Below are 27905 nucleotides of genomic sequence, written 5' to 3'. Positions count from 1 at the left end.
CTACTGAGTGCACCTATCAGTTCTGTGACTGGTATCTGGAGTTCATTAACGCAATCTGATTTTATATATACATCCTAAATATTAGATCATGGAGTAGAAACTGCAGTCAGGAACGCTGACTCCGTTCCACGTTCACGCATCAGCCCCTCTTTTGGCTATTTTGCAGATCAACATCTACATAAACTATGTAGCACTTAAACATATAGGAGTAATGATTTAACATTGTTTGTCATTTTTTATTCTAATATAGTTACAGCATAATCACACAAAGTTTTCTTTTGGTTTATGGGGGGCTGGAGATACAGGATAGGCTGAAAGCTGTAGGAACTATTTGGTATTGATAGAAAGTTGTTAACTATCCTGCACCTGCGCTGGAGCAAAGTGAATCTCTGTAACAAGGCCAAGGCACTGAGCAGCCAGCCCTGGTAAAACAAAGTGAGGCACACAGGCCATTTGTAGAAAACACATCCGTAATTTCCTTGCAACTTTCTCTTATTTAATCTTTCTGTGAGCCAGAAACTCACGCAAAGGTATGGTCTAAGGGTATCTGCCATTTGCTTAGACCACAAAAATTGGCTGTTAAACTGTAAGGACATGACATCAGAAAACAACCTCATCTTCATCCACACACAAGGTCACTGGACGGCAATCAGCAGCAGCCCCCGAGTGATGTTTCCCCACCCTAATCATCATCGCATTTGCTCTGTCAGACACTTGTAACAAGGACATGTTTGACACCGAGTGATGGTATTTACGTGGACGGATAAACCATATAGTGGTTGCCATTAGGAATAATAATAAGTTGTAATCTGGAGTTATGGAATTACCTGTGTTCAACACCAAACCACACCACATTCAAGTTCAACTTTATTGACATCTGACTATACAAATACACAACCAAATTAAACAATGTTCCTCTGGACCACAGTGCACTCACAAAACATAATTACACACAGGACAAAAAACAAAATATTACCACAAATAGTAAATAAAAAATAATTCAAAGTGCATGTAGTGTATAGCACAGGCAAACCGTAAACAGTAGAGTAAACAGCTCGCTGTCCTAGCAATGAGATCTCGATGTAGGCAGGGTATTCAGTTATCCTACTGTCTGAGGGAAGAAGTTGTCATCTGGTCTGGCAGCTCTAATCCTGATGCTTCTGTACCTCCTTCTTGATGGTAGTGGGTTAAAGAGATTGTAGGATGGGTGGTAGGGATCTCCAAGAATACTTCTGGCCCTTCTCCCAAAACGCTCCTGTTAAATTTCACAAATAGAGGGAGGGAGACTCCAATGATCCTCTCAGCAAATGTTACTGTCTTCTGTAGGGACTTCTGGTCTGATGTCTTGCATTATCTTTACCACAAAATGACAGAACACTCGATGGTGTTCCTGTAGAAAGTTGTTAAGAATAGGGGTGAGAAGTCTCGGACACTTTGATTTCCTCAGAAAGTGTAGACGCTTTGGGGCTTCTTGACTAGTGACTGGTGTTATGGATCCAGGTTAGATCCTGTGCACACCAAGGAACTTCATGCTCGCCACTCCCTCCGTGGCAGAGCCATTGATTTGCAATGGAGAGTGGGTGACAGTACCTTCCTGAAATCCACAATTATCTGATTTGTATTTTCCACATTGAGACTCAGTTGGTGGTTCTTGCACCATCTGACAAGCCTCTCTTCCTGCTCCTCTGTATGCTGACTCACCGTTGTTGCTGATGAGGCCAGCCACTGACCTGACGGTGCAGTTTGAACTAAATCTGGCAGTGCAGTCATGAGTCAGCAGACTGAGCACACACCACGGGAGGGGCATCAGTGCTCAGCGTGACAGAGCTTGAGATATTGCTGCCAACTTGGACATACTGGGGTCTTTCTCTCAAGAAGTCCAGGATCCACTTACAGAGCAGGATATTGGGTCCCAACAAGGGCAGTTCACCCACCAGCTTTTGAGGGATGACCGTGTTAAAAGGTGAACTTGATGAAGAACATCCTGGTCTACGAGGCATTGTTTTCTAGGTGGGACAGGACGGAGTGGAGGGCCGAGGCTATGTCATCGATCAGTGGACCAGTTTGAGCAGTAGGTGAACAGGAAGAGGCCAATATAGCTCCAAGCTGGAATTTTATGAGCTCAAAACACTTCATGAATGTTGAAGTCAGTGCCACTGGGTGGTAATCATTTAGGCCATTTGCCATTTCTCTTTTGGGAACTGGAACGATGATGGCCGCCTTGAAACCTGCAGGGACAGTGGACTGTTTAGAGAGGTATTAAAGATGCCTGTTAATACCTCTGTTAGCTTGGCTGCACAGTCCCTCAGCACCTGAGCTGGTACGCTGTCTGGGTTTACCCTGCATCTTTAGATCACATATAAAACATAGAACAGTGCAGTGCAGGAACATTGCTGACCATGACACCAATCCAAAATAAAAAAGAATTCATCTGCCTGCGCATAGACTATATCCCTCCGTTCCCTATTGTTAATGTGCCTGTTAAAATCCCTCTTAAAAGTTGCCATAGTATCTGTTTCCATCACTTCTCTGGCAGTACATTCTAGGCACCTCTAAGTAAAAATACTTGCCTTGCATATCTCCTTGCAATTTCCATCCCATACCTCACCTTATAATTATGTCCATTAGAGCCTGACATTACCCCCCCCCCCCACTGGAGAAAAAGAAACTGACCATCCATTCTACCTATACCACTCAGAATTACATCAGGTCGACCATCAACTTCTGACACTCCAGGAAAAAAAAACATTCAAAGTCTGTCCAACCTCTTCTGGAAGCTAATACTCTTTAACTGAGGCACCTTCCTGATGAGCCTCTTTAGCACCCTATCTAATACGTTCACATTTTATTGAAAAGCACTGACCACGAACTTCTGTGCTACAGAAAGTATAATGTTACCTGCCTCCTTCAGAAAGGTTCCTTCAAGGCAAGGCTTTATTGTTCTCTGCACTTATTTCAGTGAGGTTATCAATCTAGTCCCAGTTTGGTCATATTTGTTTTGATGAATAGTTAATAACTGTGGAAGCCAAGATGAGGCAGTCCAAACCCTTTCACGTGGGGTTGTCTGAACTGGATTCTGATCCAAGTCCAACAGTAAAAGCATAGCTTGCTAATAAACTGGCGAGTACATCTAGTTTTAAAAATAAGTTTCCTCACCGCAAGCCTCAATGATTCTAAGAGCATTTAACCCAATTGTTGAAAATTTTTGGGAATATCCATTTGATAAGGTAGAAAGATTTGAAGCAGTTACGATCTCATTAAGATTTGAAGCAGTTACCATCTGGAAAATCTGAAGCATCTATTACAGATAATTAGTAACTGCTAGATAGAGTGAAGAACCTATTACAAATGAATCTTAACCAAAACAAGCAACAAAAGTGACATTTTTCCCTCCATACCCTAATTTAATATATTTTAGAGAAAACACTTGATTGAATTTGGATGTGAAGAGAGCTGTTCTGTTCCTCTGGATCAAAGACTAATCAATCAGACCCCAGTATGAATCCCATCCAAATAGATGGGATGCAAGCCTCATTCTTTTGTTGGGAAGAACAAGTGAACATAACAATCTTGGCCCACTTCAGAATCATATAGATCCCCGCACAGAACTACCCATAACTTAATGTGAAAGGGCTTCAATGTGTGAATCTTCTTCGCCACTCACCTACACTCGAGAACTGGGTCTAAAAATATATTGAGCTTATGGTATACAAAACATCACATTTATTGCATGCATCCAATCTCTCTGATGTCCTAGGATAGCACTTTGTTTGGTTGATATAAAATCTACCTCTCTCGGGGAGAACTACTCCTATCAGCCTCATTGCTCACATAAGATGTGTTGATGTTTAACGGCTAATGAAAGCTAGCTGAGTAAAAGGAGGTTAATTGTTACCTATGGGGTCACTGCATGTCAGCAGGGGCAAGTGCATTATCAGCGAAGGAACTAAATAATGTTGCTATAGGGAAAACAGCCCTATTTTTGACAAAGTACAAAGACATTGATGAAGCCTCTGAAGAGGAGTCCAGCATTCTCATCTCAAGAACTCGTGCAGCTTCCAACAGCTATAACCATCTGGCATTCCACTGAGTTATTGATGGATGAAACAGTACTTCAGTCTGCAAGCTATTTAACTCTTCAATATGTTACATTGCATTAATATTTATTTTCTGTCAGCTGATATTAATGGTGAAATATTTTTGGCAAAAACAAAATTGCCAGCCTTATTTGTTGATTGTGTTTTGTTTTCAGTCACTGTGGCTTTTGAAGACCTGCAGCAATGGTTGGAGAAAAGTCCCCCATATTCTTGCAGCTAAATTATCCATTACCGCTCTGCAGCAACAACTTGCTGTGTGTGCCTTTGCAGCATATTACTTGCAAATAGTTTTGAAAATTTTGCTCTTTTTGGTATATTTCGGTTGCTAGGCACTGTATTTCAAGCCTGTTATGTTTTTATAATTTAGATTTCGCTTGACTAAAAACCCATAGTATAGATTCTGTTCCATTGACTCCAAATCATAAAAAAAATACTTAAGGATAAAGGAGTTACATAAAAGAAGGAAGAATTTACATTCACATGATGCCTTCAAATAAATCAAAATGCCCCAGGCACATGTCAACTGCTGAAGTACTTCCAAAATATAATCATTGTTGTACTATATGTAAATTAGTAGCAAGCAAACCTCGGTTACTTGTTCACTTTAAGCTTCCAGAAAATATAAAGAGCCTACTTCAGTAAAAATGGATAAAAAGTGGGAAAAAACCTGACAGAAACCCCCAAGATTTTGTTTGATTAGTGTCACAGATTGCTTTACATCCATCCTCTCACCCTTTTTTACTGCCCTTTTTAGTTGCAGAGGCACAGTGATTTTGCAGGATTCCCTCAGTAAGTATAATGTTCAAATCCCCGGAGTAACCTACATTGAGACTTGAACCTGTGATTTTCTGGCTCAGCGGTAAGAATACTATCACAGAGCCATAGGTTTGAATTCAGTTTACCCTTTCTGAATGTAGTGTAACACATCTGGATGGGCAGGGAGTTGTGATTCCACATCTCAATCAGATTCTCCCTTCCACCAAACGCTGGGCAGCAATCCAGCTAGCTTCTGATGTCATCACCCCCAGAGGGCAAAAGGAAGTAAACAAAATGTATTCGCTTTAACATACTTTTAAATAATATCCCCCAGTAGATAACTGGACACATACGTTTAATCATAAAGAGTCATCCAAGAAATTCCAGACTAACTTACAATTGATCACACTGCTCTGATGTAGACAGAAGGAAGACAAACCATTACAAGGCAACTGGTCTCCTACTAACAACTTTAATTTTTATCAGAGTCACAACGGATTGCAGTCGCTGCACTGTACAATGATGAGGAATAAAGTCAACTTGAACCGTGAGGCTCTTCACAATCTCCACTGAGAGCTCGTGTTTACGTGGAACTATAACCCATTAAAAATCACCTCATTTGGGAAAGGTCGAGTAGGTAATTGAGGATATCCTCCCTCTTTCATTCATACATACACACACACTACCCGTTTTAAATTCCAGTAAATGTCTGGAAGATACAAGGCCATTCAGCCCATTCCCATCTCCTTACTTCCCTCTACTCCTGCAACCAATCCCCTCTTGTATAGCTCTGGGATGCGAGAGCAAAGTAGAGCACCCAGAGAAAACTCAAACAGTCATACAGAAAATGTGCAAATTTATGCAGACGTTATCCAAATCTGGAACTGAGCCCAGGACCCTCAGCAACACCCACTGTGTTACTGTGCCCCCATTTATCCACTTTAAGAGGCAAATGTGATCCTTGTATAGAATTCAGTGAGAAAAAAATTTCTCTTTGTTACAATTAATGGGCAAAATCTTATCTGTTGCATGAACTATGATAGAGCCACTGCAAAAATCTCTACAGCTCAGGAAATAATTTATACGTTTTCTCAAATTTATATTTGCATGCTTACTGCAGTGATCTACTACTTTACAATCTATAGTGAATGAACCTGTTAAAATTTACTTGGCAATACCTAAAATGCTATAAACTGGAAATTAAAGCCAGAGCTCTATCAATAAATGTACTGTTATTGTACTACGCACCTCTGCTTGCTGTAGTGATTTCCAGCTTTTTAAAGCTCTTAACTGACTTCCACACATACATTCACCTTTATCATGGTGGCCCCAAATTCCAGTAAACACATTTGCATACACACACAGAAAGCAATGCTTCTACTTTCTTCCTAATACTCACCTTCAATAGGCTGAGACGACTCACTCCGCCTGGACGGACACTTGTGCTCTTGCCAAGGCTCTGGAGGGGGAGTCCCACAAATTGGGATGGGAGACGATGGGGCTGCAGATGAACTCAGGCTAATGGAAAGGTCACTGCGTGCCCGAGGCACCCGATTCCTGGCCTCCTTCTCATATTCCTCAGCTGCTAATTTTTCCAGGTACTTGTATCTAAAAAGAAGTCCACAAAAGTTTCAGCATGTCATATATCACATGCATTATACTGCAGACTTTTTCATACTTCAATCTGAAGCCAGCAGCACTGCCAAAGTGAACAGCTAGAAATTAAGTGAAACGCAAACCGGCTGCCACTCAAGTTTACCTGCAGACGGACTGCAAGAAAGTTTAAAACACATCAATGGCTTCCATAAGACATTTATCAATGGGGTCTTTTCCATTCCTTGCAGATTCTTGATGCAAAGTGACACAAGAGCTTTCACCACCTTCTAACTGTTGCTCCTCTTGACTGAACCTGCATCTATTCCGACAGTATGGAACTTTACGTCATGTTGGGTTTAGTCATCAAAAGCTGCTTAGGGAAGAGAGAGTACATCTGTTTTGCATTTTCATAGACAGTGTTTCTAAACTGTTTATTGCTCCTTGCTACCAATCATACTCTTTATACTTAAAAATCTCTGGCAGGGGAAAAAAAAATAGTGCTCGCCACTTCGAGCCAACATTTTCAAATTTCATTTAATCTAGCTTCTCTTTGTGAGCCAACGTTGTAAAAAGTTACCAACAAATAGATATTAATGGATGCAAATGCACACCTCGGAAACATTTCATTCTGAAAACAAATTTAAATTCAGTGGAGACAGAATAGGGCAAAATTGAGTTGCCTCTTTGGCAGATGCAAAATTATTATGTTTGGATAGTTGCGGGAGGTAAAATTCCTCGTCAGATAACTTCACCAAAACTGTTTGGAAAAGAAGAAATGTTGCCTACTCATGCCAAAACCTTGAGTTAGCTTATTAACATATGTTACATCGTACAATTCTTATTTTGCAAGTTGATAATTTGGTGGCAAAGAGAAGCAGCTTTAGTCTGTTTCAGAGTGTCACAACCAATGCAAAGCCATCTAATTCTCAGTCTATCTTCAAATCTTTTTTCCCCAAAGCATTTAATTATTTCAAGATTCTCTTCATAAGATCTTAAAGTAACATTTAAAGGGGTGAAAAGAATAGTGTGAGAAAGTAAGGTAGTGGATGCATCAATTTGGGAGATCAGAATCTGATTTAATATCACCACCATATGTCGTGAATCTTGTCTTTGGAGCAGCAGTACAATGTAATACACAATGAAAAAACCGAATTAGAGTAAATATATTTACATTAAATTGTTCAATACGTAGTGCAAAACTAAAAATTTAAAAGTAGTGAGGTAGTGTTCATGGGTTCAATGTCCATTCAGAAATCAGATGGCCGAGGGGAAGAAGCTGCTCCTGATTTGCTCCAGAGTGTGAGGCTTCAGGCTCCTGTACCTCTTTCCTGATGGTAGCAACGAAAACAGGGCATGTCCTGGGTGATGGGCATCCTTAATGATGGATGCAACCTTGAAGATGTCCTGGACAATATTCCCGTTTTGAATTTACTGGTGTTAATTACATATATGCAGCTAGTGTATATTTTATAGACTGGAAACTGGCTCCAGAAGCTGATTCATAGTTTGCTTGTTATGGTTCAATTAGTTATGCCTCAGTCAACTTCAAAGCAGCAACAGCTTTCAAAAATAAGACCCATGCCACGAGCAGTTGCAAATAATGGGGAACATTCTTACTCAGCCTAAGCAAATCTGTTTACCTCAACACATCCAGCAGTTGAATTAACTTATTTGGATATTTGGCCTTCTTTTATGCAGGATAATGCAAAAGGAAATAATGATGAAGGAAAGTCTCAATCAGTGGAAATGGGACTAGAGGTTAGAACCATTGGAGGTGTTTCTCCCAAGCATCTAAATCTACCTCTGTTTTGTTCCTGTTCTGACATTTCATACCTGAAGGGACAAGATCTTTTGATATACTGGCCACAAAAGTACCCACACTGCATCAACTATACAGAGATTAAGGCAGCCACTGTTAAATTGGACAGATGGATGTGAGGAGATGGGGAGTGGGCTTAGGGGCATTTGGGCTTGAGGATTGCTGCAGTCAATATATGGTTTGAGAAAGAGGACAAACTGCAGTTTTGGTTATTAAGTCTCTGGTACTCTTTTAGTTTTAATGCACCATTTACAGCAGAGAGGAACAGGTACAGCTCCAGGTGATCTAAAAAAAAAAGACTAGTGGAAATTTCCTTGAATATTATCTGACCAGAGTTCCGACACCACTGTACTAGAATTTAGCCCATTACTTCGGAGAAGCTCATCATGAAGTTCTTTACAGGATCCAAACAGAAATGGTACATATTTGTATACTCCAAGATTGATTATCTTTAATTTTGCAGTCTATCTGAGGGTAAACAAAGTGGCCCAGTTTAAAATGAAACTTTGCCTATAAAAGTTTCACAGTTAGAAATTGTTAATCATAAAATCTATGGATTAAATTCAATAAATTACATTACTTAATTTAAATGTGTGCACATCTAGCAGAATAAGCAAACCTTTCTTCTCTTGCCAGTCTTTGCTCTTCTCGTTTTTCTATATACTCCCGACTAAAAGATAGAACGGACAAGGAGAAGGAAAAGATATCAGAAGATAGAGACATGAAATCAGCAGATACTGAGGTAGAAATTTGTCCTCGATAAAAGGAAGCAAAAATCAGACAGGGAGACTAAAGGAGCAGTTGTCATTTTATGCACTTGCTTAATACTAGTGGCCAAAGAAACATTTTAAATCCACTTCTATTATGGTTGGTGAAAGGCAAGTTCCCATTAAGTTCTGCATAGCCCTGGAAAATTATATTCACCTACGCCAATCTACGCAAATGGCGATGGAATTAGAGGCCATTAATGTCATCCAATACAACAAATATTTCCAAAATGGTATATTTACAGCATGTGAAATGAGTTAAAATTTGTAGTTTGCATGTATAGTATATTGTACTCAACTGAAATATTTCACATTGACTAACAAGTCAGGAGGAGAAAGTTAAACAGAAAAAAAAAACATTTAGCCTGGCTCCATTTAAGCTCTTATTACAAGACAAGGCATTGAAAAATAATTCCATAGGCATAGTGGAAATGTCACCCGTTGATCGGAATCACAACATAGATTCTAATACCAGAGGAATGTGTGTGCATTGCATGTGCACAGATATACATAGCTGGAGAAAGTCACTTGCATAGGGCACAGTATGACTCTGGTCGGATTGGAAGAACAGAATTTTGGATGACTTAATCAGAGAGAACGGTTGTCAGCAGATTGCAAGGTGTGCAAGAGTGGTCTGAAACTTCCTTGGTGAAGAATAGGAACAGAGAGAAGCCTGGAAATGTCAAATAAACTTCCTTTAAGGAGTAGTTGAAAAATGAAAAGTACGTGGAAGATGTTAAGAGATGAACGGAAGTATCCTTGGTCATGGACAAATATGGACAGACAACTGGAATCATAATAAACGCTGAAATAACTGAAAAACCAGGCATTATACTAATGGAATGCTCATATCAGATTAATGACTTGGAACAGCTAATTCATAGTTTTGGCCCTTATTTGATTTGTTAAACAGGTAGCCTCATTGATGCTCAAAATCTTGATAATCCTGCATTAAAACTGGAAGACAGACTCTGAATGGTACTTCCAATATGAATCAACCAGTTTTGGAACAGACAAAAAGGTACCATGAGCTCCTTCTGGAAGAGGGAATTATTTCTCTTAAGTATGCAGCTACTTCAATGCCCTGTCGCATTTTATTTCACAAATATCAATCTTCCATACTAGGTGACAAGGCAGTGCTATAAATGGTGTGGTACCTACCCCTGAGATGTAAATTAAGGAATTGGGATAGGGTCATTTTTAGCAGCAAACTAGTGGGCCCAATACATAAAAAAGATGTAGGACTAATCATTCTCAGTCATGAGAATTCCTTTTCTCTGATCTTGTTCAGTGTCTCCCACCTGTACAGGAAATGATTCTTCCCCCCTCCACCTTTTTGGTCCGTTACCATTGTAATCTTCATGATTCAGTTACACCACTCTCATTACTTCTGATTTTCTTTACTTCCTACCCTTAAATAATGGAGACACATACCAAATTTCCAATTTGACAATGATCACTAAAATATCCAGTTTCTTCACCAACTACTTCCAATATTTTTGCATGGAATCTATCTGGCACATCAGATCAGCCAGTCTTGTTATTATTTTTAAAGATTAAGGATAATTTGTCACATATACATTGAATGATACAGTGAAACGTGTAGTGCATGTTGAGAACATGCTACCGGTGCCAATATGGCATGTTCACAACTTACTAACACTAACTCGCACGCCTTTGGCATGTGGAAGGAAACTAGAGCTCATGGAAGAAACTTATGGGGTGAATGTATAGACTCCATACAGACAGAACCCAGATCTTACAGCTGGCATTGTACTCATTTTTATTCTTATTCTCTCTGAAGAATACATATGCAAGATACTCATTTAACAAGCCTGCTGTTGTTGAAAGCTATATCTAGCTTTGAATGAAAGATTTTTCTTAGCCATCTTCATTCTTTATATATTTACAAAAAACTTTTATCATTAGACTTGATATCCCATGCAGGCTATTTTTCATTCTCCCTTTTTGTAGCTCTTAATATATTCCTTGTGTCCTTTGTTGCCTTTTATAGCTTTCCCAGATCATTGGATTCCCACTTTGCTTTTGTCTGCATTAAGTGCATTCTTAACATAGATTTCCAGCCAATCTTCCCATAAGTTAGTCACTTTATATCTGTTCAAAACCTAGCTGGGACTGGAAACTCACCACCTGGAGAAAGGCCAACAAAAGCCTTGAATACAGATCGGATTTCAAATATAGAAGAATGGTGCCATGACGTCAATTTAATGCAAATCAACCATAAATTTGCTAATATTGAAACTTCATAGTCTTTGAAAATTGAAGCAATGTTCACGCTCCTTTGTTTCTCTTACTCATATCTTTTTATTGGTTCCTATGATGGGATTCTTACTTGAACCGGTTTCTCTCTTCCCGTTCTATCCGCTGTAATCGCTCTTCTCTCTCTTGGCGTCGTTTCTCTCTCTCTGCTGCCAACGATTCCTGATGTTGTCGGTATGATGAGGACAGAAGACCTCCCAGTACTGGCCTGTTGACCAACCAAACATAGGAAGCCATGTACAAGAAGTCTCAACCACTTTACCATTGACTATGAGATCGTCAATTATGAAGTTCTAGCCTTCGTCGAAGGGAAACATCTTACTGGCTGCCTTTCTATCCTTATCTCCATGAATGTCTGCTCTATAATTATTACCAAATTTGTTGTAATAAGTTTGACTATTTCATGTACAAAGGGTTGCTTATTTTTAAACCACCAACAGATTGGCTTACACTGAATGACCATTTCTGTGTTACCTTTTTAGTCATTAGCCTGCAAGGAACAGTTGAAGCACAAGACAGTAGGGAAAGTTACATCATAAGGACGACACACCTGATGAAAGGAATACTGTTGCTTCCATTTAGTCTGATCTGTGATGGGGGTTGACTCCAGGTTCTGCTCTGTTCAGCTCACCAAGATCCAGCTCTTTCATTAGTAAAGTGAACGCTTTATCAGAGGTAAACTACCTTTTTGGAAATGGGAGATTGGAAGTTCACAGTTAAAATATTCATGTCCATGGGTTTTGCTGCATCTCCTGCCTATTACCAGAATAGGTCTGCAATCTCATTGGCTCTTCACTCAGCCTTGGTTCAGCTGGACAATAGTTATATCTATGTCAGGCTGCTGCTTAGTAATTACAGCTCAGCATTCAACACAATCATACCCTTAATTCTGACCAACAAACTCTAAAACCTGGGATTCTGTACTTCCCTCTGCAACTGGATCCTTGATTTCCTCACTGGGAGACTACCGTCTTTACAGATTGTAAATAATATCTCTTCATCACTGACAATCAACGCTAGTGCATCTCAAGGATGTGTGCTTAGCCGGTTTTCACAATAGTGTGGCTAGGCACAGTTCAAATGCCATATATAAATTTGTTGATAATACAACTATTAATGGCAGAATTTCAGATGGAAATGAGATAGTTTTCAGGAACGAGAGAGATCAGCTTGTTGAGTGATATTACATCAACCACCTTACACTAAACATCAGTAAGACCAATGGATTGATTGTGGATTTCAAGAAGGGGAAGTCAGGAGAGCACATACTGGTCCTCATGGAGGGATCAGAAGTGGAAATGATGAGCAGTCTCAAGTTCCTGGGTTTCAACATCTGAGGATCTATCCTGGGCCTAACATATAGATGCGATTACAAAGAAAGCACAACAATGGCTATATTTCATTAGGAGTTTTGAGAAGAATTGGCAAGTCATCAAAGTCACTCACAAATTTCTACAGATGTAACATGGAGAGCATTTTAACTTGTCACATCATTGTCTGCTTTGGAGGGGGCCACTGCACAGGATTGGAAAACACTGCAGAAAGTTGTAAACTCTACCAACTCCATCATTGCTACTTCCTCCCCAACATGCAGGGCACTTTTAAAAGGCGATGCCTCAAAAAGGCGGCATCCATCATTAAGGACCTCCATCACCCATGACATGCCCTTTTCTCATTGCTACTATCAGGGAGGTACAGGAGACTGAAGACACAAAGTCAATGTTTCAAAAACAGCTTCTTCTCTTCCACTATCAGATATTTGAATGGACAATGAACCAATGAACATTACCTCAGTGTTTTTTCCTCTCTTTTTACAGGACTTGTTTAATTTATTTTTTATATATATTTAGTGTAATTTATAGATTTTATTATGTATTGCAATGTACTGTGACTGCTGCTACTGCAAAATAAACATTTCACAACATATGTTAGTGATATTAAACCTGATTCTTATTCTAATCTGTGAAACTCACTCAAAATAATTGCACATCCCTTAAGAAATACTGTATGTTGAGTATTTAGTCCAGTGCTACAACAGAATATTAGTCTCACAGCAAAATGCCTAAGAGTGCTGCATGCAACCCTGCAATTCTAAGGAGAAAATATAAAGAAGAATTATCAACACTTTTGTCAAGGAAGTGAACTAAAGAAAATTCCAGAGGGAATTCCAAACTGAAAACACAACTGCCGCTAACATAGGGGAGGAAGGAAAGATTTAAGAAGCTTGTGGTACAGGAATCAGGAGTGGCGTAGTGACAGAGAAGCTGGGAAAAAAACAGTTGGGAGGAACAATATTGTGAAAGACCAGAATGAGATTCTTGCTTGAGGTGATAGTTCTATGAGGGTATAAAGGCTTTGCAGGATCTGCAGTTTGACAAAATCAAAGGCAGGTCATCAGATGGCAAGTGACAAAGGGAACAACTTTAATCATTATTAGACCAGTGAAGCTTACATGTCATAAAAGAAAAGGGTGAGCTTCTTCTGAGTGGATAGGGCTTAGACCAATTGCTGTGGTGGACAAAGTCACTGAGATGATCTTTACATAGTAGAGGGAAATGTGGTTGGAAGATCAGCTCAGGACCAAATATATCCAAGGTCGTGCAAAATATTTTTCAGCTCAAAGCAATGATTGAGGAATGGTTTATAATCAGAAAAAAATAGATTATAGGGTTTGGTATGAACAATGAGAACTGTAAGTTTGGTTTACCAGTGTTCCATTGGAGAATGTTTGTGCCTTGAGAATAAATATCATATAAACATGCCAATAACACAAAGGCTGTGAGCAGTAGCTAGTGAAATCGTAGAACTGTGAGTACAGAAGGTGGCAATGCCATATATTCAGCTGAGATCCGTATGGTGCTGAGGAAAGGAGTGGACATAAACAAGCTCTTGAGGGTCTTCCAAAGATATGGTGTGGAGTTGAGAAAAGAAGCCACCAATACAGACTTGGTCACTATACTCAGATAACAAGGGATTAAAGGAGGAAGATGCAAAGAACTTTTAAGGAATGAAGGAGACACCTTGGAGTTAATTTGAATTGGTGGAAGAAAACTAACTGTCATTTCAGCAATGACAGGAGAGCAGAACTTGAGCTAGTTAGATGGAATTTGCAGTTTAAAAAAAAAATGAGGCACCGCAGAAGCATACCAGTTAGTGTGATGCTATTACAACTGAAGTTCAATTCTGGCGCCACCTGCAAGGAGTTGGGAAATGAAGAGCTTTGTGAATTGGCACAGAATAGGAGTTGAGGCCTGTGCCACATCATCCACAATGACGGTGAATGGCAGGGAAGACTTGAGGGGCTTTTTGGCATACTCCTGCTCCTATTTTACTTGATTTGTGAACTTTATTGTGCGTTCTGTCATTTCAGTTTGGAACAAGAGTGATAAAAATACATAGCACTTTCTCATCATCTCCCCTATCCATCCCTTCCCCTCCACCAACTCCCGACCCTCCATCTCCACCAAAACATCAAGTAAAGTCTTCCCGGGAACGTATTCTGCCTTCCATTGAGAAGAATGCTTGTTCTTACGGCAATGGTCATATCTCTTGGCTGGCATGATTTCTGGAGCAAAATTGCTAAAATTAAGTGACGCAAATCTTATCACATCCACGCAAAGTGACGAAATATTATTATAAACATTAAATAAATAGATAAGTAAAATGGAGGATTGGCGACTTCGAACTAAAAGTCAAGGTTACACACTTCTGCTCCAGAATCAGAGATATCTTTGAATATCGACGCATTGAGATCTATTTTTAAATGAGTAAACCTATGGAGAATTTTAGCTCCAACAACAAATTGACAGTTTCATCTGTTTTTAATATAAGGGGAATGTGTATGGTACCAAAACCTCTACTCAAACATGTTATTTTGTTCAGTGCATCAAAGTTACAACGTTCCACCTCAAATTTACTGAGGTAATTTTGCATACAACTGGCCAGATGGTTTGGTTTGTAATTTTTCAGCCTCTTCAGTGGAGCTGCACTATAAATCTACAAGCTATTTAAAATTACTCATAACAAGAAATGCTGCATTTCATACAAGGGAGGAAGATGAAAGGTTAGAAATGTGCCACCGGCCAGCATGTATTAAGGGAAACCAACGTCACGTGCCATAAGAAGAGGTTGGATTGTCTTCTCTAGAGTGGCAGAAGAGGAGGGCGGGAGACCTGCTAGAGGCACAGACAGACAGCCAGTATCTTTTTCACAGGACTGAAACGTCCAATACCAGAAGGCAACTGTTTAAATTGAGAGGGGTTGTGTTCAAAGGGGGTGTGCAGGGCAAATTGTTCCTTATATGTAGAGTGGTCAGGGTGCCTGGAATGCGCTGCCAGAGGTGATGATGGGGGCAAATGTGCAGAGAATGGAGGGATATGGACTTTGTGCAAGTAGAAATCATTAGTTTAGTTAGGCATTCAAATACTAGTTTAATTAGTTTGACACAACTTCTTGAGCATCTTTTTGTACTGTACTGTTCCATGTCCTAAGTTCTTCAGTATGTTCCAAGTTTACATGAATCTGCAGGTGAAAGCCACATCAACACGGAGGTAAAAATATTGATTTTTTTTTGTAGAAAGTGTGCTACATAATGTGGATAGAAGTTGTGGTCAAAATAACAACATATAACTTGGATAGTAAAGTCTCCTCAAAGTTATAAGCATCTGTGGATGTCACTGTATTCAATTTGAGCCCAGTCTAGGATAGTTTACGGCCATGGCACCATCACTTTTTGAAATCTGTATCCAATCTACACAGTTATAATAAAAGATCCTTTGGTCTTTTACAGACTAAAAATTATACTGGGAACAAAGCCAGTAACATCTTCAGTAGCAACTGAATTCAAAAGAATATGCAACTTAATTTGTATTGTGGGAGAGAAGGTTATATGGGAGTGGACTTATTTTGATTTTATGACTGTGACAGCACCAATAAATATCCAACTTTTCAATCAACTGTAATCTGGAATTCCCCTATGATGGTTTTACAATGCATCAAAGTCTTGATCACAAGCATCCATATCTTTTCCTTTTCCTTGAGGAATGGAATGCAGGATGAAGGGTGGAAATTTGCTGGAATTTAAAGCAATTCATCATCATGAGATCGCCAAGTAATCCTAGTACTAACATACCCTGACATGTAATAGAACATTAGAAGAACACAGAGCCATCAAACAAAACCTGTGCCAAAAAGGATACTCATTTCTTCAAGAGTCTCAATGTCATGACTACAGGTAAACTCAAAAATATATTTTACCAATATGAGGAAATACTTAGCTGCTTTGTGATAATAGGTCCCAGACTCAACTTCCTATACCCTATGCAAGTACTCCTAAATATGCCATATTCTCCATTTATATTTTAAGAAGCTGATGCATATGGGAAATTAGAATCTTGAAGATGGAGTCAATCTGCTGTTATCCACAGGTATACTAACCCAGTGATCTATCAATATTTCCTCTGTATCTACAGAATTCAAGAAGGAGCACCAAATTCAAAGTCTCCCATCAAGTAAGCTGCAGAAAATGACCTGACTACATGCAAGAAATAATACGGGCAAATGAAAATTGATTTGGAGGAATGATATCCCTAAACACCCAGTTTAATTTCCTAATGGGTGGCAGATCCCCCCTTCCAAAGTTGCACAAACACTTTGAACCATGTGACTGTTATTAATTATGCATGTAACAGCTGCATTTGGGTGATATTTCTTGGTATTAGTTGATCAGGAAAAGCAGTTCCAACATGAGTAAAATAAATATACATGAATAAATTGTATATTTAGGAATATATGATTAAATTAGGAATGGTTAAACATTCTAAAAACTTAATGGGCTCTCAAAATGTCAAAATCGAGCACATCACAGTCAAACACTTCTCTAAAAATCATACTCCTTGATAAAAGTGGGCACTCCACAAAGCTCACCAGCTATAAAATGTGCAAGTTCACAGCCACTCCCTGAAAGATTATGCAGTTTTGGTCTGTTTCATCATAGTGTAATGCTCCAAACTTGTCACAGTCATACAAGCTTCTTGGCTGTGGCAACCCTACTGACCACCAGGCACTCATCTACATGAATCCCTTTTTCTTTCTCAAGTTCTCATCAACTCTCCCCTTGTGCCATCCATTTACACTAGAGAGGCAGTTTGTGTAATTAACCTACCAGCCTGCATGTCTCTCCCATATGGGAGAGAACTGGTGGACCTGGAAGAAACTCCACATAGACCACACTCAATGGCAGGATTGAGCCTGGACCTTTGGACCTATAAGGCAGCAACACTGATTGCTGTGCATTGCACTGCACTTATTTACTGTGATATCTGAACATTTTAGTTGCAGAGTGTCTATTTTGATGGTGATTTATGCTTCAATTTAAGGCATATTCTGAGGAAATACGGAAATCAGTTGGAGTATGATTATGTTAAGTGTGGAATTTATGGGATAACCTTAATTACATTCAAATAGACAGGAGCAAATTGAAGACATGTCACCACTAAGCATTTGTCTGTGAATATCTCAGGGTCAAATATTGTTTTAACTAACTCATCCCATTGTGTTACATGTTAATAGTGCTTCCAAAGCAAACATGACCCGATGGAATTCTCAAAATAGTTCAAAGAATATATGCTTGAAATAAAAAGGAAACAGTGAATTCTGCAAAACTGAAACAAAAAGAGATTGTGCTAAAAAATACACACATGCGTCAGTACCCATAAGGAGAAAAAACAGGTTAACGGCTCATGCTCAGACATTCTACAGAACTGACAAATTAAAACAGAAAAAGCAACTTTAATAGGTACAGACCAGCTGTGTATTTTCAGAAGATCTGTTTATAATGGAATTTCAAAGACCAGTGAGGGGTGGGAATAATCACACAAACCTTTCAGATTTAGCCTCAGGAGCAGGCGAGATTGAGGTCTTGTAGTGAAAGCTGGTGGTAGTGGGTATATTTAGCCCAGAGTACAATCGACATCCTGAGTAGGCACTGCTACCATAGCTGCTGTATCTGCAGAAAGAGGCAGAGAAGGAGATGCAGGGTGAAGGGAGAGAGGCAAGGAGGGGAAATGAGAGAAGAGGGAAGGGATCGAGGAAAAGAAAGTAAGCAGAAGAGAAAGGACAAAACAGAAAAAAAAAACAAAATGAGTGAAAAAGAGAAAGAACGGTTAGCCAGCAAGCATTTGGCAGAACTCCCTCATTTAGTGCACATACAATTAAAAGCAGCCAGTAACTGCTAAATCAGGCAAAACAATAATGAGTTATGCAGAGGGCAGGGTATGAAGCGGCCACCAATGTACTTCCGCTTCAACAATTGTCCTCAGACAAAGTGGCTGCGCACTGCATGTATCAGTTACCTTTCAGTTCATCCTCTGTTGGTGATGCTAAGCAAACTAAATGGTGACCGCAGCACATTGTCTCCCAAGTTTCAGTTCTGAAGAGAGTCCAATGCACTGACATCATTACTCAATAAGTTTACTGTTGGAAACCAGGAATGAGCTTTGAAGCAAAACAGTTTTACAACAGTATTGGCAAACCATTTTCCATCACCTGTGTGGACATAACAGACTCTGTGGTCAATGTCAGTACATTATATTTAACATATCAAATATACTTGATATGTCATTTTATATATATTCGTTATATTAAATGTGTGTCTAGATGTGCCACATGCTACATGTGAAGCAGAGAGTGCTTGCTATTCTACATTACCTTTAGTTGATGGTATGATTGCCACAGATATTATAACAGTTATATTTCTACTATACATTTTCTTTCACTTTAAGGTGATGGATCAACATACTGCTGATCTATATAATAACTGGTATTATTCTTTACAGTTTGTATGAGCAGGTACACGGAAAAACAGACAAAAACTCGACATGCAAATATCACAACCTATCAATTAGGATCACTGAGAGCACTGCTTTGGACAATACGAGTTCCAACAATTCTTTTTACATATTCCCAATGCGTTAAACAAAATCAAATGTAGAAAAATAAGTACCACGATATGATATCGTTATCCAGAAAACATTTCAAGGTAAAATGTGAAATTCCAATAAGCTCAGGCAGGTTCAGAACTGGAAATGCCAAACTCTAAAGGCCATGAGGGCATGATATTCTTAGGGAGCTTGGCATCCTATGCTGGATCATATGTATTAGATCTGGCAGTTTCACATTGATGGGTGTTGTGAATCCAAAACTCTGAAAGAAAATGACACAATTTCTCCACAGATGATGTACAGCACAGTCTGTGTCAGATTTTCTAGCAAGGCCATGGAACCTCCAAGACTTAGTCCTCAAAACCTACCTGCACCACTGGATTCTCATTTACCACACTTGCAGACTCCAGTTAGTTCAGATTGGCAACACCATCTCCTCCACAATCACCATCAGCACAAGTGTACTACAAGCATATGACTGTGAGGCTAAGTACAGCTTCAATTCCATATTTAAATTTGCTGATGACACCACTGAAGTTGGCCAAATCAAAGGTGGTGATGAATCAGCATGTAGGAGAGAGACTGAAAATCTGGTTGAATGGTACCACAACAACAACCTCTCACTCAACGCCAACAAAACCAAAGACTACAGGAGGAAGATACTGGATGTCCATGAGCCAGTCCTCATTAGGGGATCGAAAGGTGGAGGGGCTCAGTAAATTGAGATTTCTTGGTATTATCACTTCAGAGCATCTGTCCTGGGGGCAGCACATAAATGCCATTACAAAGAAGGTACGGCAGCACTTCTACTTTCTTAGAAGTTTATGCAGATCAGGCATGTCATCAAAAACTCTGACAAACTTCTATATATAGATGCCAAGGGGAGAGTATGGTTGCACTATGGCCTAGTATGAAAACACCTACAAAAAGTAGGGGATATGGCCCAGTCAATCACAGGTAGATCGCTCCCCACCATTGAGCACATCTACACAGAGCGTTGTTGCAGGAAAGCAACATCCATCATCAGGGACCCTTATCACCCAAGGCATACCCTCTTCAGGCTGCTGGGAATGAGATACAGAACCCTTAGGTCCCCCACCACCAGGCTTGGGAGCAGTTATTACTCTTGAACCAGAGTGAATAACTTCACTCACATCAGCACTGAACTGATTCCACAATACGTGGGCTCACTTTGATGGAAAGACAGACTCATTTTCCAGAACTCATGCTCTCTGAGAGATTAATTTATTTATTTAACTGATTTGCCCAATTTGTCTTCTTTTGCGGATTGGTTGTTTGATAGTCCTTGTGTGTAGTTCTTGATTGATTCTATTTTATTTCTTTTTATTACTGTAGATACCTGCACGAAAATGAATCTCAGAGAAGTATATGGTGATGTAAATGTACTTTGATAACAAATTTGCTTTGAACTTTGAATATTGGAAATCTCTGTACAGCTCAACTCTCTTCAATGGCAGTTTAACGTACTCTTTAGACCTTCAGATTTTCCCATATGAAAAATTAACATGTCAAATTGAAGTTTCCTTAAAATTTCAGTATACCTAACACCAATGTTTAGGCATGTTTTACATCAAGCACTTAACTAAACTAAAGACAGGCATAATCTGATCATAAAATGAACAATTCTCTCATCTTTCCCATATGTAACGGAATGTTTGTTATGCTCCTTACATTCCTTTCGATGGACCTTGGGTAGAAAAAGATTACTTAAACCTACACTGAAGTAGAAGTGAGAGATGTTAACAACCTAAATTCATCTGATCTCCAGTACGACGTGCTGAGGTCAGATGCATTTCATAAGTGATTCTTTTTTAAAGACTAAAGTAATAATCTTCTTGCTGGCTATTTAGTTAAGTTCCATTCCAGCACTTTTTTTTTCATTTAGATGAAATCCTCATGGTAAACGAATACAACAGCTGTCCAACCTGTGCTAATATTAAATTTATATTATTAAAAGTATTTGATGAAACAAAATGTAGAAACACAGGAATACAAGATGTATTGGAATGTTTATATAAACCATAGTGCACAGGAGTCACTTTTTATTTGAAGGTCTGGGGAATAGTACAATGATCATCAAAGTAAGAGTAGCTATTGATCAAACACAATATAAAAGAGCTGACTGAGACTAGATTTCTCAGCTTCCAGCACTCGATAAAAGCCACAGGACTGTCATTTAATATAAACGTATGAGATCCTACAGATGCTGGAGGTCCACACACAAAATGCTGGGGGAGCTCAGCGTGTAAGGCAGCATCTATGGAAATAAACAAGGAGTCATTGTTTTGAGCAGAAACCCTTCATCAGGATTGGAAAGGAAGGGGGAAGATGCCGGAATAAGAAGATGGGAGGTGAGCTTGATGATGAGAGGTGAAGCCAGGTTGATGAAAGATGAATTAAGAAGCTAGGGGAGGTGATAGGTGGAAAAGGCAAAGGGCTGAAGAAAGAATCTGATGGGATAGGAGAGTGGATCGTGGGAGAAAGGGAAGGAGGAGGAGCATGAGGGGGAGGAAATGGACAGGTAAGGTGAAGAAGTAGGTCAGATTGGGGAAATGAAGGAGAGAGAAGGAAAAAATACTTACAGTGGGAGAAAATCGATATTTATGCATCAGGTTGGAGGCTAACTAGACAGAATAGTTAGCCTCCTAGAATTGTTGCTCCTTTAACCTGAGAGTGTCCTCATCATTGCAGAAGGTGAGGACACGAACCGACATGTTGGAATGTGAATGGGGATGGGGATACGAATTGAAATGGTTAGCCACCTGGAAATTCTGCTTTTTGTGGATGGAACCGAGGTGTTCCATCCACAGAAAGGATATTCCTGGCGGCCATTTTCTGAATTGAAAACGACATAACATATATCGTTTTCAATTCAGAACTTTGGACCATTCTCAAATATGTTATTCTCAAGGGCTCGTTCTCCAACTGAAGAGATGTGAACAAGCAGATTCCTAAAGTGGTTATAAAGCTTATTTTGTATGACAACCAATGGAAGAATCTGATTTTTTTGGCACTAGAAATACTGTATATTTCAATAAAATGTATTTTAGCATTTCCATAACTGCAGTTCAATAGACTGTATCCTTAGTCCAACTAATTTCAGCTGCTTCTTCAATAACTGCCTTCATGATAGAATTCTAAACTAGAAATGTTTGCATATGTTTTCATAGAAGTAAGTTCCATTCATAACTCCTTCGTGGTGGGAGTCTGTGCTTGCATACAGAAGAGCTCAACAACATTCAAACTTGGGTTTTCAGTGGTAAGGAACTCCCTTGTTCATCAAGTGTTGGACAATGAGCATCTCCATCAAAAGTGAACCTTCTGTCTGAGTAATTAATATTCAACACAAAGTTAGTAATTTTCCATTCATAATTATTCTGAGGTGTCACCACTGAAGTGTAATTGGACCAGTCACAAAAACTATGGCTAAAAGAACAGCTATTCCACAACATGTGATGCAAGTGTTCCATCAACAACAAGACTTCACTTTCCTTGTTAAGTACATCTCTTACAATTCTTCTAAAGCTTGACACCGTCCAACCTGCTTGACTTTTACTCCATCAATAAACACTTTCTCACCTCTTGTAGCACTTTTTGGGTCAGCAAAATGATGCACTGCAGAAACACCCAACTTCATGACTTATAAAACAGAATGACAAAAGGCAGCAAGCTCATAGGAAATTCACACAGCCAAATCCCGGACCATGCTGACTTGGAAATGGATATTGTTAGATGGTCAAACTCTCAGAAAATGTTACCAAATAGCACTTTGGGAGGTCCTTCATCACATGCACTGCAATGAGTCAAGAAGGTTGTTTCACTCCACCTTCTTAAAACCTTTAGGGATTGACTTTAAATGTTGCCTTTGTCAACGGCACCCACATCTCATTACAAGTAAGTTTTATTGCTTTAATTGAGGGTTAATAGCTAATCATTGGTTAAAATGATCACAAGATGTTAGGGGTAGGAAAATAAGATATAAAATATTGAAGGTGTTGTGGAGTTAAATATAACATAGAACAATATAAGAACACAACAATGTGGTATGGTGAAATGAGACAAATGCCTTAATCTCATTAGAACAACAGTTCTGTTTCCCACCAAAACAATTTGCATGGTGCTTCACTGTCGGGTTCCTATTAATTGCTAATTAAGGATCCCAAATTCCACTAACATTGGACCCCAATAGCAAGGAGTGCTGCATTGAATTTATTCCTCCTAAGATTGATATGTCTTTCCAAACATTTTTTTTGGTTTTTATTTTCTAAATTCCATGATCCTGACCTGAGCGAAATATACAAGAAACATACATAACTGTTCAAGTAACAAAGCAATCCAGTTGTTTAAAAGGTAGGGTGTGTGGGATGGGAGGAACATGCAGGAAGGTGTCATATATGATTTCAGCAGAAAGCTGCAACGGTGGAAGAGGTAGTATGCTTCAAAATAAAAATTGTGATAAACATCTCCTGATCCTGTCACAACTGGACACACCAATGTGTATTATTAATCTTTTCCTCACTACCAATGCTTAATAAATTGTTGAGGCCAAAATACAAAGCATTATGCAACTGAGGTCAGAATCACTGTCTAAAATGATGACTGTGTCTCAGAAAAATAAATCTAGCTTTGATGGAATGACAGTAAAGTGTACAGTCATACAAAATTCCTGAGAAGAGTTGTAATAGCCAAAGTATTTTCCTGCAATGTGGGAATGGCAAGAATAAGGACAATACGATCACAAAAGCTTTTGTACTTCGAAAGCAGCATTTATAAACCACAAAGATTAATGCTCTACATAATGTCACGTTGAAAGCTGTGAAATCACTAGAGGGCAGTAGACCTATTCAGCTCTCAATGAGTTGACTGGCCCAAATATCTCATGAACTTCATAGATGTGTCCTTTATTTAGTTATATGGTGTGCCAGTGAAACCAAACATTGTAAGAACTATGATAACAGGTTCTTATTTCATCTGAATAACAGGTAGCAGTCGCTTGTGAAAGCTACTAGTGAAGTAAGTCAATAGGAGGACCGTGGCAACATAGAACGAATGCAAATGAAGAGTAAGACACATAGACAACCAAACACACAAATATTACTACTTATATATAGCACATCTATAAGCAAATTAGTTAAATTATTGGCAGCAGCCCCAGGAACATTTTGACTATAGGTTTGTCACTGAAAAAATGCAGTGCTGGACCTTTACTGAACAGCATTTATACACGAAAGTTTCTTTCAGATTCAGAATCAGGTTTATTATCACAGGCATGTGACGTGAAATTTGTTAACTTAGCAGCAGCAGTTCAATGCTATTCATAATCTAACAAAAAGAGGAAAAAATAAAACATAATAATAAATAAGTAAATCAATTATGTATATTGAATAGATTTAAAAGAATGTGCAAAAATAGAAACACTCTATATTAAAAGTGAGATTATACAGTAGACAAGGGAGGCCAATTGTAAATCAGGGTCATATTTAGGAGATTGCTAGACAGGAGAAAGATTGTAAGGATGGCGTCAGGGCTGATAGACCTGTCAAGATGAGAGTGAGCTATTAAGGATTGAAGATGGGCAAGGTCAGTTATCAGAAGCAAAGACTGGGGTTGAGGCAATGGATAGCAAACATAGTAGCTCGGAGAATGTAAAGGATAGATGGTGGTTGGGAAGGTAACTAATGATTGGAGGAAGATAGATCAGGAGTCAGGATCTTGACTTGGTAGCCTGGCAGAAGAGGAAGTAGATAGTCAAGTATTGGTGGGTGGCAGTGAAGGTAGAAACAAAGCACTGTGGATATCAATCTTGAGGAACCCTCCAAGTCAGGTTCCAGCAGTTGCTATTTCAGGCACACAGGATAAACAGGCACTCTGAGAGCCTGTTCCTGCTCGAGTTGCCTCCAGACAACACAAACCACCCACACAGGAACTGAAAACACATTAGTACATTTTGCATGCCATTGGAGTTCAGTGCATATATCCATAACCCTTCAGCTGCCACCATGTCAGAGACTGGAGGGCTTTGAGCGGCTCACATGAGAGCCCTATTTTCCATTTTTTCTCTGTTATTAGTTGAATTTAGATCACACAGTGTACAAAAACCTGGTATTACGTGATTTTGTTTCTCAGTATTACTAAGGGAATCACAAGTAAAAGTTAACAGAATTTACAGATTTGGAAACAGCGTGCCTTTGCTTGCAGACTAGGCATTACTAAACTGTGATATGCGTCCCTCTGGAGATGCACAAGAACTCTATGGCAGAGAAATTATGTGATGGTGACAATTTCATTACAGTGCTAGTCTATTGGTATTTACCTTAAGTGAAATGATTAGCACAAGCAACTCCACAGGCGAAGGCATTACATTTGTATGTGTACATTGAGAAAGAGATTAAACTTTTCACAACAGACTCTCAGACAACTCAGAATAGGAAACCATGGTTTAAATTCAGTTCCTGAAAAGACAAAGTAACAATGCTTTCACGAGTGAAAAGCGAAAAAAAACTGGGGCTGTTTTAAGGAATGTTCAACAATAATAAGAAATCATTATTGGCATTTTGAGAGTTAAGTATGAAGAGATTGGCCAGTCAGCTTCATTGGCAAATGTGGAAGAGGGTGTAAGAAAGAAAATTATGAATGCTTTAAACTGGAAGTTTTGATAATGACATGTGATTCAATGCAGAAACATAAAGTGAGGATATATTTGAGTAATCCAAAAAAATATTCAGGGTTTTCTGCTTCAATGCACTAATCTCTCAAATGAAGCTACTCAGTCATGAATAAAATATATAGCTTAAATAATGATGGGCATTTTTCCTTTAAAAAGACTTAATGTTATTGTTTTTCCCTGGAGTACTTCCCTGCTGAGAAAAGGAGCTGGCAAACTGGACTGGAAGATTTGGTACTCAATACAACATCCATTTTAATTTATTAGTTTTATGCTCTGGCTGACAAGATCATCTGCACCTAACTTGTGGAGACAGCCTCTTGTGTGAGAAACAGCATGATTCCACCATTTAGATTAATGCTAATTCCTTGCACATGTCTAAGTTTACGCCATGCAAACCAAGGGAAAATATTATTCAGCATCTTGAGTGACAGCCAAACACCCTTGTTTAATCTAAAGATTACAGCAAGCTTGGAATAATGAGAGTATGACTTAACCTATGATTATTTTACTGGCAAATGATGGACACCCAAGTTCTTTGAACTAATTAATATTTTTTACCATTGTCACTATCCAAAATAAACTTTTCATATAAAAGTTCTAATGTAGCACAATTTCCTTGATGCTTCTTAGGAATTCTACCAAACACAATCTGCCAACACGTCACTTTACAAATGATTGGAACAGGTGTTAAGGCTCTTGGTCATACAGCTGGATAAGGAGGAAAGCTTTGGTTCTAGACAGCTGCAGGTACAAGCATCAATAATGGAGTCACTTAATACAGGAAGGGTCAGGAGGCTAGAATTTCACATTTTTTGAATGACTGGAGAGCTAGAGGAGATTACAGATGTAGGTAGGGCAAGGCCACAGAAAGAGAAGAAAACAATCATGAAACCTTCAAAAGTAAAGCATCAGTAAATAGGTTTCCACTGAGCATTGGAACACTAGACGGGGGGTGGGGGAGATAATGTAAATTACACAGGCACATAATTCGTTGAAAGTGGTATCACAGGTAGATGGGTCATAAAGAATGCTTTTGGTATAAATGAATGTATTGAGTACAGAAGATGTGATATTATGTTGAAGTTGTATAATTTGGAGTATTGTATGTAGTTTTGGTCACCTATCTACAGTAAAGATGCAAACAAGGTTGAGAGTGCAGAGAAAATTTACAAGGATATTGCCGGGTCTGGAGGAACTGAGTTATAAGAAAAAATTGAATAAGACTTCATTCCTTGGAACACAGAAGACAGAGGAGATTTGATAGAGGTATACAAAATTATGAGGGGTATGGATAGGGTAAATGCAAGCAGGCTTTTTCCACTGAGGGTGGGTGGGACTATGAACAGGGGTCATGGCTTAAGGGTGAAAGATGAAAAGTTTAAGGGGAACATAAGGGGAAACTTCTTCACTCAGAAGGACGCAAGAGTGTGGAATAAGCTGCCAGCTCAAGTGGTCCGGATGAGCTCAATTTCAATGTTTAATTGAAGTTTGGATAGGTACATGGATAGTGGGGATATGGAGGGCTATGGTCCCAGACAAGTCATTGGGAGTAGGCAGTTTAAATAGTTTTGGTATGGACTAGATGGGCTGAGGGGCCTGCTTGTGCTGTGCTTCTCTATGACTCTATAGGATGGTAGAATTTTAGATGGTCCATGCATTAGATTACTACTTTATACCAAAATTACTCAAATTTCAATGGATTTACACTTTTTCCATTACATCAATAATTTACATTGATTTACATGTTATTGTCGTCTCAAAACTATACAGGATTCTTTGCAGCTGAGTTTAACAAAATTTGACCCTGAGCCCACAGACGATGTTATTAAGAAAAGTAAGTTAAAGCTTGATTAAAGAAGGGGGGAAACATGAGAAATATTAAGGAGGGGCATCCAGAGCTTATCTAGGTAATAATGTTATGAAGTGAAGTGGGGAAGTGTAAAAGAAAAAAAAAACCTAAAA

General features: G+C 39.0%; 1 protein-coding gene across 14 annotated transcripts in view; it reads right to left on the bottom strand.

Annotated features, from left to right (window-relative positions):
* fhod3b (formin homology 2 domain containing 3b) overlaps positions 1-27905 on the bottom strand; it is a 524056-nt gene that overhangs the window by 84349 nt on the left and 411802 nt on the right. For 8 of the 14 annotated variants that reach the window (XM_073024178.1, XM_073024180.1, XM_073024181.1 and 5 more), the window contains 4 exons: positions 18196-18321; positions 11389-11523; positions 8888-8938; positions 6253-6461 (listed from right to left, as the gene is read on the bottom strand). In XM_073024178.1, coding sequence (XP_072880279.1) covers positions 6253-6461; positions 8888-8938; positions 11389-11523; positions 18196-18321 — 521 coding nt within the window. The remainder of the gene's footprint in view (positions 1-6252; positions 6462-8887; positions 8939-11388; positions 11524-18195; positions 18322-27905) is intronic. The other 6 variants (XM_073024179.1, XM_073024187.1, XM_073024192.1 and 3 more) reach the window with 3 other exon arrangements.

Source organism: Hemitrygon akajei, chromosome 20 (assembly GCF_048418815.1).
Source record: "Hemitrygon akajei chromosome 20, sHemAka1.3, whole genome shotgun sequence".
NCBI lineage: Eukaryota > Metazoa > Chordata > Chondrichthyes > Myliobatiformes > Dasyatidae > Hemitrygon > Hemitrygon akajei.
The sequence above is the reverse complement of the archived record's forward strand: the minus strand, read 5'-3'. Positions and strand labels throughout refer to the sequence as shown.